Source organism: Carya illinoinensis, chromosome 2, assembly GCF_018687715.1.
Source record: "Carya illinoinensis cultivar Pawnee chromosome 2, C.illinoinensisPawnee_v1, whole genome shotgun sequence".
NCBI classification, from domain to species: domain Eukaryota; kingdom Viridiplantae; phylum Streptophyta; class Magnoliopsida; order Fagales; family Juglandaceae; genus Carya; species Carya illinoinensis.
Window position 1 is genome coordinate 19,883,136 of NC_056753.1, and position 11,842 is coordinate 19,894,977.

The 11,842-nt window shown below is 33.9% G+C and overlaps 1 protein-coding gene and 1 non-coding gene across 2 annotated transcripts; both read right to left on the reverse strand.

Moving 5' to 3' along the window:
* Positions 1 to 2,003: 2,003 nt before the first annotated feature.
* On the reverse strand, positions 2,004 to 10,880 carry LOC122300270 (actin-related protein 2/3 complex subunit 4). Its single transcript, XM_043110787.1, has 9 exons — positions 10,785 to 10,880; positions 10,657 to 10,719; positions 10,210 to 10,275; positions 8,647 to 8,699; positions 8,027 to 8,054; positions 6,638 to 6,712; positions 4,704 to 4,808; positions 3,471 to 3,560; positions 2,004 to 2,319 (listed from the first exon to the last, which is right to left on the reverse strand). Exons 2-9 carry the CDS (start codon positions 10,657 to 10,659, stop codon positions 2,230 to 2,232), a joined length of 510 nt encoding a protein of 169 aa, XP_042966721.1. The 5' UTR covers positions 10,660 to 10,719; positions 10,785 to 10,880; the 3' UTR covers positions 2,004 to 2,229.
* Positions 10,779 to 10,875, reverse strand: TRNAY-GUA. Its single transcript has 2 exons — positions 10,839 to 10,875; positions 10,779 to 10,814 (listed from the first exon to the last, which is right to left on the reverse strand). It is a non-coding gene; the product is annotated as a tRNA-Tyr (tRNA).
* Positions 10,881 to 11,842: the final 962 nt, after the last annotated feature.

Consider the following 11,842-nt stretch of genomic DNA (forward strand, 5'->3'; position numbering starts at 1 on the left):
TTTAATTACTATTATTTTTTATTTTTTTAATTTTATGTAAAACAGATCTGTTACTTTTTCATTAGTGTCTGCTTCTTGTCTTCGTCTAGAGAAAGGGGATAGATAACCGGAATGGTTGAATTGCAATCTCTCCGTGTCCAATGATAAATGAAATGTTGGCAAAACTTTCTTGTGGTTCCAAGGAATTCTACGAGTAAATAGCCGAAATGTCTTTGAGCAAATTTATAAACAGAAAAAAAAAAAAACTTAAAAAGTTGCACACGTTTGTCGTAAAATCACTATGCCTATTGTTTTGGGTTTTAATATGCATAGACGATGACTTTATAAATTATAATAATCCTTTTGATGGTTATCAGTCATTGTGTGGTTTATTATTCACGCATATACTACTCAAGAAAACAATACTTCTACAGCTCATACTATACTTTTATTATACTGAAGTGTGTAGATATAAGGATAAAAATATTGTCTATGTTTACTAGAGTATAGTTGCATAACATCCAATGCATAGACAAGGAACCTTATAAAAAGCACATACTTCCTCCCCATCCTAACCGCTTGCGATTACAATCCACTGATAACAGAGCATGCTTCCACGTCAATGCAAAATCCACGCTTGACAACGTTGATATAACGTTCTCACGCACTCATCGTCATATCTTCTCTATAAACCAAAGGTCGATTGTCAAAATAGAAATGTATATATGTAGCCAAGAAGTGGTTTTGAGAGACATTCTTGTCTTTCTGTTTCTAAGATTTGCTCATCGATACGTCACACTAATATTTGAAAGCCTTCTACTTTAGCCAGCATAACAAATATTGGTGTTTTGAATTTTTTATGACGGGTAGACCAATAATAAATGGTGTATTTACACACACAATTGTAAGTAACAAAACTCGAATTGGGAAAATCTCTCTCTCTCTCTCTCTCTCTCTCTCTCTCTCTCCACTTCAATTTATCGTTTGGCTATTTACTTGAAAATTAAGAATTGTGGTAATAGAGTGCTTCCCAAGTATATAGACCCTTGAACCCTTCTGAATAGGCCCTCGCCGGTTTTGTTGGGATGGTAACGTTTGCTCATGTAGTTTTTTCTTTCTAAATTTATTTATTATTTTCATGGGTTGGTTCATAATCTGGTCATCTGCAGTTTGCAATAATAAGGTTTCACTGAACCTAGCTGCATAGTATGGGGCCCACAAGAATGCTCAAACAACAGTGATTTATGGATTTTTGGTGTTATTGTGTTGATGCGGACCAACTGGATTATCTGGGGTTGTGTTAATTTGGATGATGATGGTAATGGTAGATAATTGGAAACCCATAAGTATTCCCATCTTAGAAAAGACACTGTTTGAATAGTATTGATGATGTGGCATATAAGGGTGGTGCTAAGGCTCGAGGAAGGGGGAGTTGGATCATGAAGAAGAGTTTGTTCCTTTGTTTGAAGAATATCCAACCGGACTTACTGTCCCAGGAAGAAAGTACATAGTAATTTCGTTTTCAATTCAGTTGTTTCCTCCCAAATGGCAGATTTGAAACAGAGAGAGCTATGGTTTCTTATAAATATGTCCGACTGGTCAAGTGCTGCGGTAAAGTTGCAGTTCTTGTATCTTCTCTGTTGTTCAATTGGGTGTTCTTTCAAGAAAATAGAATTGCTTTCAGGCTCTTGAAAGCATGGAAGTGTGGCTAGTTTCTTCATATTACGTATCGTTTTGGATACGCAAAATCTGGTTGTACATAAAAACAAAGAAAAAAAAATGTGCTAAAATCAAGTGCTTATAATGGCTCCAAGTTGGTTATTGGTTGTGTTTTCCATCCTAAACTTGGATTCATACCTAGTGCTTTGTATGTTCATAGAAACACGTTAATCTCAAAAACTATAAAACTCAATACATTTCATTCTTAATTGAATAATCACTGACCAGGTCAACATGCACCTGGCTTCCGATCCAACTTGCCTAGCTGGTTCTACCTACCATAATTATTCTAACCGGTGCCCATGTTAGCGAACTTATATCGTCAATCAATATAATCTTCCAGTGAAAGATTAAAAGGAAGAAGAATGGTTTTACACCATTTTTTTAAAACATAATTTGAAGTGATACATCTATCTTGTTGAGTCATGAGCACTCAGAAAGATGGAAAAGCATTAGGTCACAATCCTTACAGCACAATTCCATGTGTACCAGTCATGAGCACTCAGAAAGATGGATGTACCCATGAAGAGCTCAGATAAATTGCTTCAGAAACTCTGTGGCCACCAGCCTGCCCCTTGTGTTCACTGACATTTTAAGTTCGCTTATCTCTTTATCGATATCCTGTAGGGGAAAAAAACAAATTGGAAACTCTATAAATGTATATACAATAAGAATGCACACTAGGCTCAACCTAGATGTATGCATTTATATAGGCAGGCATGTATGTGAGTTGAATAACAAGAGCACAGCAGCATCAAAAACAAAGATTTGTGTTATTTTATCATATATCTACTAAAATATGACGCCTTGCGAGAGTGGTGCATGAGGAATCATGACCACCTGAGGCTAGATCGAGAACATTCTATAATTCAATAAAATACTGTAGCACAAGCAAGTAGAGAAACGGATCTAATGTCTTTCCAAACCCCTTGCACCACCACCAGCAAACAACCAAAATAAGAGGAGCAACCAAAAGTGCTTCTCCACAACCAGACTGTTTCAAGTAAAATTGTCTTCTCAGTTTTATAACTCATAACACCCGAGTTGGAAGTTAAATTTTACAACTTGCAATACCCTCAACAACAGTGAGCCACCAGCCTGGCCAATTAATCAGTCTGTCCCTCGATAGAGTTGAATGACTACCAAATTCATGTGGCCATCAGAAATTAGTAACAAAAATGAGCCTTTATGAGATGGAGTTCCAATATATTTATTGGCAGTCTACCAACCATCATCTGGACAATCCATTGGGACTGCATCCAGTAAAAATATATTCAAAGATGGAGACAAGGATCATTAGACAAAACCAAGGGACTTGTTATAAGAAAGAGTAGTTTGTAAAAACAAATTCAGCTATTATTCAGAGAACAACAAAAAAAAAAAAAAAAAAAAAAAAGAAATTTATTCAAGAAATGCATGCCAAAAAAGGGAGAACTTATTACCCAATGAGAAGTTATCTGTAGTAGTTTTAATTAGTCCATACAGTTTTGTTTGTGAAACTACAGAAAAATACATCTTTCTTATTTTTGAAAAAACCAAATATGCAATTGAATATGCAAGGCATATTCCAAGCGAAGAACTTTGATGTAACTAATTAAGTCTCATTATTGAGAGTCCTATCTATGTGCATAGTCAATTGAGAATTAAAATTCAGACAAATATAACTACTAATCAAAAAAAAAAAAAAATCATGTGAACACATCCAGCGGAAATGCACTGGTAAGTAACAAAGTGTATTAAGACCAACTTATAGGGTAAAACAGAATTCTTGCCTCCATGAATTGCACGATAAAATCTATGAGCTTGTGCTTCTGCATGTCCTCATAATGGTAGTTTGTTATCAGAAAGCTAATGTCATAACCCTGTCAATTGAAGCATCAACATATTTAGTTTAATAGAAATGAATGATTTGCATGTCATCAGAAAAGCATCTTAAAACAATAAGTTATCTTTGAGACTGATACTTCTCATTTATTCATGTGAAGTTCAGAATGCTCAAAACCACTTGGCAAGTGCAAACATAGCAAAGCAAACCCAAATTTTTCTAAAGGTGTATTTGGTATTGCTTCCTTGATTACAGCAACAATAACGTCACCAATATGAGCATATCGTCGATTACTAGCTCCTATGATTCGAATACACATCAATTCTCGGGCCCCGCTGTTGTCCGCTACATTTAAATGGGTTTGAGGTTGAATCATATCATTTTTTTTAAATTTGTTAAAATGAGCTTTCATTCAGCAGTAAGGTGGAATATACAGAGTTTGTAGAAACAATGTATGTATGTATGTATTCACATAGAAGTCTTAGTTTGTAGAAAATTTACAATAACAAGAGCCAAGTGGAGATTGCAACTTAATGGCAAATAAACAAATGTATCTAGTTCAATATATTACGGTGATCTAAGGTGAAGTTCAAAGATGATGCAAGTGCACACTCAGAATGCACCAGCATTACTTATAGGGCACCACACCATGCTCTCCTGGACAGACTCAAATCTCATATATCAGGTGCAGCAAACTATACCGGTCAACAAAGGACAGGCAACAAAGAGCTTATTACTTCTTCGGATGATAATAAATTAAAAATCTATAGTTTATACAATGAGATAACTTGGTATGAATTAATTCTGATCGGGTACTGAACCATCTCTAAGAATAGGAAAGGTCCATTGGCCCCACACGATCACCCCAAAGAAAAGTGCATTTTAAAAAATTGAAAAAAATAAAAAAGAAAGAAAGAAAGAAAGAGGAAAAAGGAGGGCAGTGTGGTTACAAAGTTACAAATTTGAAACAGCTTAATGTGAAAAAAAAAAAAAAAAAACACTAAACAGCACATTTTTGTATTGGCAAGCATGCTGTAATCATGACGGTATAATCCCAACAACCATTTACATAATGAGAAAATAATGATTTTAAAGGCCCATTAAGCAAATCCCTTGATGTTGTTGAGAAACAGAATGAAGCAAAGTGAAACGCTGAGCCAATGAGATAAATTATACATACCTGTACTGGCTTTCTCCTCAGTACTTGAAATGCTTCTGCCCTCATTGATAAAAATCTAAGAAATTTTTTAGTTAGTATATTTTCAAGTTCATCTGCCTGCTTTACCTATAAAACAGGAAAAATGCTTTTAAGAACAGGATGCGAGAAAGATTGCAATCCGTATATTTATGATCTAATGCACATAAAACTTCTTTCATATATGAATAGGTAAACCTATCTCAGAAATGTAAGGAACAAGATAAAGAAAGATACACAATCTCAGAGATTAACTGAAGCTTTGCATGAGTGAAGTTTGAGTTCAATTATAGGCAATTCTGACCAAGTTCAAAAAAATTTAAGCTTGTCTTTCTTCAACAGAAACTGTATATGACCTTACTTGGGTTTGGACGTTGCTTTCTTTCTATACGGAAAATATTTCTAAGAAGTTTAAAGTCTTCTTATTCCATGAAAAGAACCAGGAGAAAAATACTTCCAATCTTTCAACTTTTCCAGCCTAAATCTCCAACAATTACATCATATGCATGAAGATCATGAAAGGTATACACCTGATGACCTGTTGCTTTCACTACTTTATGGCAAACACAACACACCTCAACAAAATATATAACACTTACTTTCGGAAAATGAAAATATTGCACCTTATGTATTTACCGGATGTTCTGACTTTTTATGAAAGAAGTTGGAATTCTTCACATGTAATTTAGGTTTAAACTTTCGAAAACGTTTCTACTACAATCATTGATCATAATATTATTAATTGACTACCACACGCCCATGCATTTTGGCACGTATGAAAATCAAAGTTGACATAAATAGCAGAATCCACAAGTTTCACTATAACTTTATATACGAAAATTTTATAACAAGTTCCTTTCGAATATTGCAACAGTACTTGACAGCAACATGTATCCTTATATACATAGGGTAGGGGGGGCATATCATAAGTCATCATGCCATTTTTCACCATCTCAGAGATGTTTACTTTCAAGGGAGTTTCAGAATATCAGTGCAAGTCTCACTCAGATTTTATGTGGAATGCACCGTTTCCACTGCTAACGTATGAAAGTTACAAGATAATGGTATGTTGGAAATGCTCCAGTAATATTGATTCACCTTGGTCCTATTCCTATGTTGATACATTCCTGATTTTATCTTAGAATTATTTTGTCTAAAGCCTTAAAGTAGCCTTCTATTTGGTTGAAACCCCTACTAAGAGCCATAGAAACAACCCCTAGAGCCATCAGGAAATATACTTTAGAGAAACCTCATACAAAAAAGACCACTACAAAGGGTTGAATCGTGAGAAAACGTAGATGACCACCATGGGTGGAAACATCTACTTTGATCATGTATTTTAAGGTTCTATGTTCGTTCTATATGCAATCGGAATTATAAAAAAGCAATAAAGGATCTCAAGTCACCATTCCACTCGGAAGAGCATTTGGAGAATTGGCAAATCATCTTCTTCTTCACTGAAATGTGGTTAAGCCTTTATGGGATGAAATCTATACTAGGCTTGGTATTACATGGGTAATGCCTAGGAGGGTGGTAGATTTATTGTCATGTGGGATAGGAATTCGGGGCAATCGTCAAATCGCGGCTGTTTGGAAGATGGTGCCTCTATTTTTAATGTGGTGTACTTCGAACGAGAGGAATGGTCGCTGTTTTGATAATAGGAGGGTTCAGGGACTTTTTCTTTCATACATTTTTACTTTGGGCTTCAACTATTGTATTGAATGGGATTAGTTTTAATGACTTTTATGCTGTTCACAGTGATTAGCTTGTAATTAGGTTCATCCCTTGTATACTTCCTGTGTAGTTGGGCCTTGCCTAATTATGCAGTTTAATAAATTCTTCATACTTATTAAAAAAAAAGGTCACCATTTAGCTCGGTAAGCACAATAAAGCATCCAACATCAATAGCTTGGATTCACCTTGAGGCTTATGCGCAATGAATTGATAGAAGTTTCTATTAAGCATTTCTCTGCCTCATTTCGACATATCAAAACCTGCAATAGCAATAAATAGGTATAAAACACAATTAAGGGACAGAAATTAAAAAAAGTAAAGAGATAAATTAAAAAAGTGCAAATTATAGGTTAATAAAGGAAGATTTGGTTGGTCCTAGAAACAGTGGCAGCAGTGCGAGTAGTTAACGACAAGGAAAAAAAAAACCTTTTTTTCATAAATAAGATCAGCCTTTATTGATAAAACGAAGGGCGTAAAAGGAGTATACGAGGGATGTCTCTAAACTGCAAAAACTAAAGAGATCCAGAACAATCCTAGAAACTACAAATAGATAAAGGAAAACAATTATGACCTGCCATTCAATGGTAAATAATGTATAGGCAGTCTCTCAAGGTCCACCACCAACTTCTCACAATCAGTACTTTAGAAAGGAATATGAAAAACTAAAAATCCTATTTGCACAACTAACTTCAACTTGGCATGAAAGTGCTCCCACTAAAAGGGCTAGTTGCCAAGGACAAAGTCCAGGTGCAGGTATGTGCCTAAATTATTTTAGTGAAACCATAAACAATAGTTGATCAATAGCAAAAGCCATAAACGATAGTTGCCAAAGAAAAAGTCCAAAAACAAAGGCTTCTATAAATGCCTCAAAACATTCGGCAGAACTGATTTGGTGATCCAGAATCGGGCACTAAAGATGAAGCATAACATAGTGTCATCAGATGAGAGGGTATACTACCCAAAAATTTTCCTCATAGTTTTTCCTTTATTTTATTTTTCTTTTAACTGCAATATTAATAACCCTGGATTGTTGTGTTTACCTAAAGATCACTGTAATTCTTTTGAAAAATTAATAAATAAATAAAATAAAAAAATAAAAAAAAATAAAAAAGAAAGAAAGAAAAGAAAAGACAGTACCCTGTAAATGTTATTAAGCACTCTTACTGTCATGAAGCATGTTTTTTTCATCAATTGACATGGCAAAATAAGTTGAAAATTTGACAAGCATCATGTAGAGTTGATCCAGTAGTTTTTACTTAGCATGTCAACATTACTTTCTCACTCAAGCCACAAATTCTACATTTGCTTAATTCTCTATAATTATTAAGTCCTTGACAAAGGATGATTTTATCTCTAAAATTTATTCATATTATGTGTGGGCATGTGTGGGAACTATTTTTGTCAAAACGTTACAGATAATATAAATCAGGAAACAAAGAGAATCTCTGGAAAATTAACAGCGTTAGTAATCGATTGAAAACATACTACCAATATCAAAGTAAACCAATAAGAAAGCAACAAGGAAAAGGGGAAGAAAATGCACTAATATCAAATATCAACGACATGGTTCTTACAGGATTCAGGAGGAGTTCAGGGCTGGTCCTGCAAACAAAAAGGAGATTAAATTCCTTTAGGTGTAACATAAAATAATAAACTGGCAGAACATGATGATGGAATGGTATGGACAACACTTAAAGTAGTTTGTAGATTAAACTCTACTATTTAATACATAACAATAAAAATAATGAGTTTAAAATCTAGCTAATATGGAAGCCAAATGGCACCAGCAAGTACTTTCTTGGACAAGAACGTCCTTGTGATTTGCAAGGGCCCTGGGGCTTTATTTCTGGGCTTCTCAAGAGGTGTGTATTCTATTATGTCATCATTATGGGTTCAGCTTCAATAGACACGGCAGATCCAACATCCAGAGAATTTGGGTCCACCCAAATACTCAAGAATGCCAGAGGACTTGCATAATCTGCTTCAGAACTCAATCATTCTCATAAAGGTAAAAGACTGCTAACAAGATCATTGAATGAGATTAAAGTCTACTTTCACTTATTTTTCTTGTGGAGCAACTTTCCTGTAGCTAAAGCTTTCTGTTTTTCAAAAATTAAAAATAATACAAAAAATAATAGAAAGAAGCAGCAAAAGTAAGAGGTATATGAGATCCAAAAAAGACTATTAAACATACTTTAGTTCAACCTCGGGCTTGTTATGCCTTTCAACTTCTTGACAGGGGAAGTTCTGCACTTGCCATTTAGATACAAGGTCAATCAGGCATCATAATCATGTAAAAGTGAATTAGGTGGAAGAAAGAGGTTTTCCAGCCCCACACCACTAAATTCAAGAAATCGTGTCTCATGAAGCAGGGAAACTATCACCACTTGTTAAAGTGCAAGGAAATAAGGAGCCCAATCAGTAGTTGAACAGTGTCAAACCTCAAAAGATACACATAGACCTTGTATACCAAAACGTTTGTGTTTACAGCCAGCAATGCAGACATCAGAGTAATATTCAACTATGACTAATTTCAGATACCAATGCCTGGTAGTTTTAATACTTAATTCACTTATAAAAATGCAACACTAAACAAAATAAATGGCATCAAACTGCAAGGTATAACTAACTGAAATTTCTTATAACTTCAGAAGGATTTAGCATTGTATTAAGCAACTCTAAAGGAGCTTGCTTCAAAGAGGATCTTACTGTTCTGTAAAAGGCATAAAATGACATGTCATTAATTCATTCTTTAATGATTCTCTATTCTATATTTCGCATCAGCTAGTTTATTAAGGCTCTCCACACATTTGTAGGACAGCAATTAAGGTAATAGCCAATCGGGGTTCCAAAGATGATCTATTCTACGCTGTTTTACTTCCTTGTAGGATAATATTCTCAATTTACAGAAGATGTTTAACCGTTTTGGGAGTAAAAAGGATTCTTCTATGGTTAGTGGAGGAGCATTTAGCAAGCCTACCTTCATGAAAAACCATGCTCATCTGTATATTATGAAAGAAACATTTTTTTATTTAAATGAAAAATTGTAGAACTATTTTTCTACAATGCATCCAACTGATGGGAGCACCAATGGTCTTTGGACCAAGTGCATTAAATCTCCTCCCATAAATAAGGGATGCATGGACTCATGAAGCAAGTCGTGATCAAAACCCATATGGGTTTACAAGTTGTTTAAACTTCAATAAAACCAGTTGTTGTTGATACTTTCTTCTCGATTCCTTTCAAAGAGAAAAAAGGCAGTATTCCTGCCAAACTAAAACACAAAAATAAGGGCACAGTTTTCGTAGATAAAAGAAGTTTAAGATTGGCAGGTAAAATAAAGCAACTTTACAGAATCCATGGTAATCACAGATATACAACATTGTGTTTACACGTTTTCAGACCAACAAGCTTTCTAATGTTTAGTCAACAACAAAAAAAATTACTGGTTAAGAAGCATCCCTTGTTTGCATCACTACACAAAGAGACAAAACACACCCAAGTATCCGATCACTTGAATCAACGAATCAAATGAATTGAGCATTTTCAGTCACTATCTTTCCCGATTGGAAACATATCGTCAGTTCCCTATGTTCTGTAATTTTACAAAGAGATAACATTCTGAAGAACCATCATCTTTGATAGAAGTTGCACAATTATATTACCTATAAAAAATGAAGTTGAAAAATTATATAAAAGCAAGCTGAAATTTTCTGTTTTTGCCACAATCAGCAGGGATACTATAAATGATACGCACCTGAAGACACATGGCTGCCTCGAGAGTGTTCCTAATGCAGGTCAAGTACAATCGCAACGTGTTCGCCTAGAAATTGTTCAAATCCAGCAACAAGATAGTGCAATAAGGAGCTTAATCAAGCAAAATGCAAGCAAGTAAATGAAAGCTCAAAGTGCTTTATCCTATATTTGGCTGCTGATAGAAAAGAGAAAAAGGAAAAACATAAAATTTAAAAATAGTGATGAAACTAAAAATGAAAAAGCGAACGGAATTATGAATATGATAATGTTTCATGTTGATATGAATACGATTTTCCAAAAAAAAAAAGAAAAAAACGATATTCAACTCAAATCAACGGAAAGATTGGAGCATGACAGAGATAAGAAGCAAGGATAAGAGGAATCGGTAGAAAAAGAAAAACAGTATCAAGATCCAATACGATTAAACTCATATCCATCCCCTCATTACCATACTGAGATTTGAGAAGCGCCTCTGAAACTCCCGGAACCTTTTTCTTTCTTTTCGCGCAGTCTGCAATAATTAAACTTAATAAAGTGAAAAATTCAAAATAATAAAAATAATGAAAAAAGTCCGACCTGCCGGATTCGAACCAGCGACCTAAGGATTAAGCTGCGGGGCTTTTGGCCTAACTACAGTCCTCCGCTCTGCCAACTGAGCTAAGGTCGGATAGTTAACAACCATGCAAATATTCTTTGATATACGAGTTTTGGATAAGATGGGCAACTCTACCACCCCACCTTTGCCAGCATTTTTTTTTTTCTTTTTTTTCATATCTTTTTAATCACTCATTAAATAAAAAAATACACCAACACACTTAAAATCATTAAATAAAAATATATATATATTTTTTTTCCAAGCAGTACCACCCAGGCAGCACAGCATCATTTTCCTTTATTATATGGATTAAATTTTCATATCAATAATCTGAGCCACAGATAATTAAAAACTATTTTCACCTCTATAAAAGGAAAATGTTAGACATACAATTTACGAAGGATAATTAAAAGAAACTCGGTTGTATTATTTTTTAAAAATAATTTATTTATAGGCCTGACATTTGATTTGCATAAAAATACTCAAGAATTTTGTGTGTGTACAATGCTCATTTCGGCTAACTTCAAAACCGAATTATTTTTAATGTATCATTATGCTTACAAAAACTTCCCCCAAACGCTTAAATCCTTGAAAATTCAATGACTAATTTTACAATTAACTTTTATATATATCAAGACTTGAAAAATTGGAATTGGGTAAAGACCAGTTCTTCATAGAACGATTCGTGACAATTTTTAATCTATTATTTTAATATTGATAGAAAAACATTAAAAATCATATATAACATTTTATATCATCATAGAAAATTATAAAAATATAAATTCATTGACTAGTTTCAATAAAAAAAATATTATATAAATCTAAATAGTTTCAATAAATATGTAATTTATATATTTAACCTCAATTATCGATATTTTTTCTACCTCATAGATGAAGAAGATAAAGGACATTAAGTTATAAGTACATAGCAAATATTGTATTTTATGCATAACCACAAATTGATATAAAATAATCATTCACCTCCTAATTTTCAACTAAAGAAAATAAAGAAGTACATGTTCTATGTTTCAATATTTCT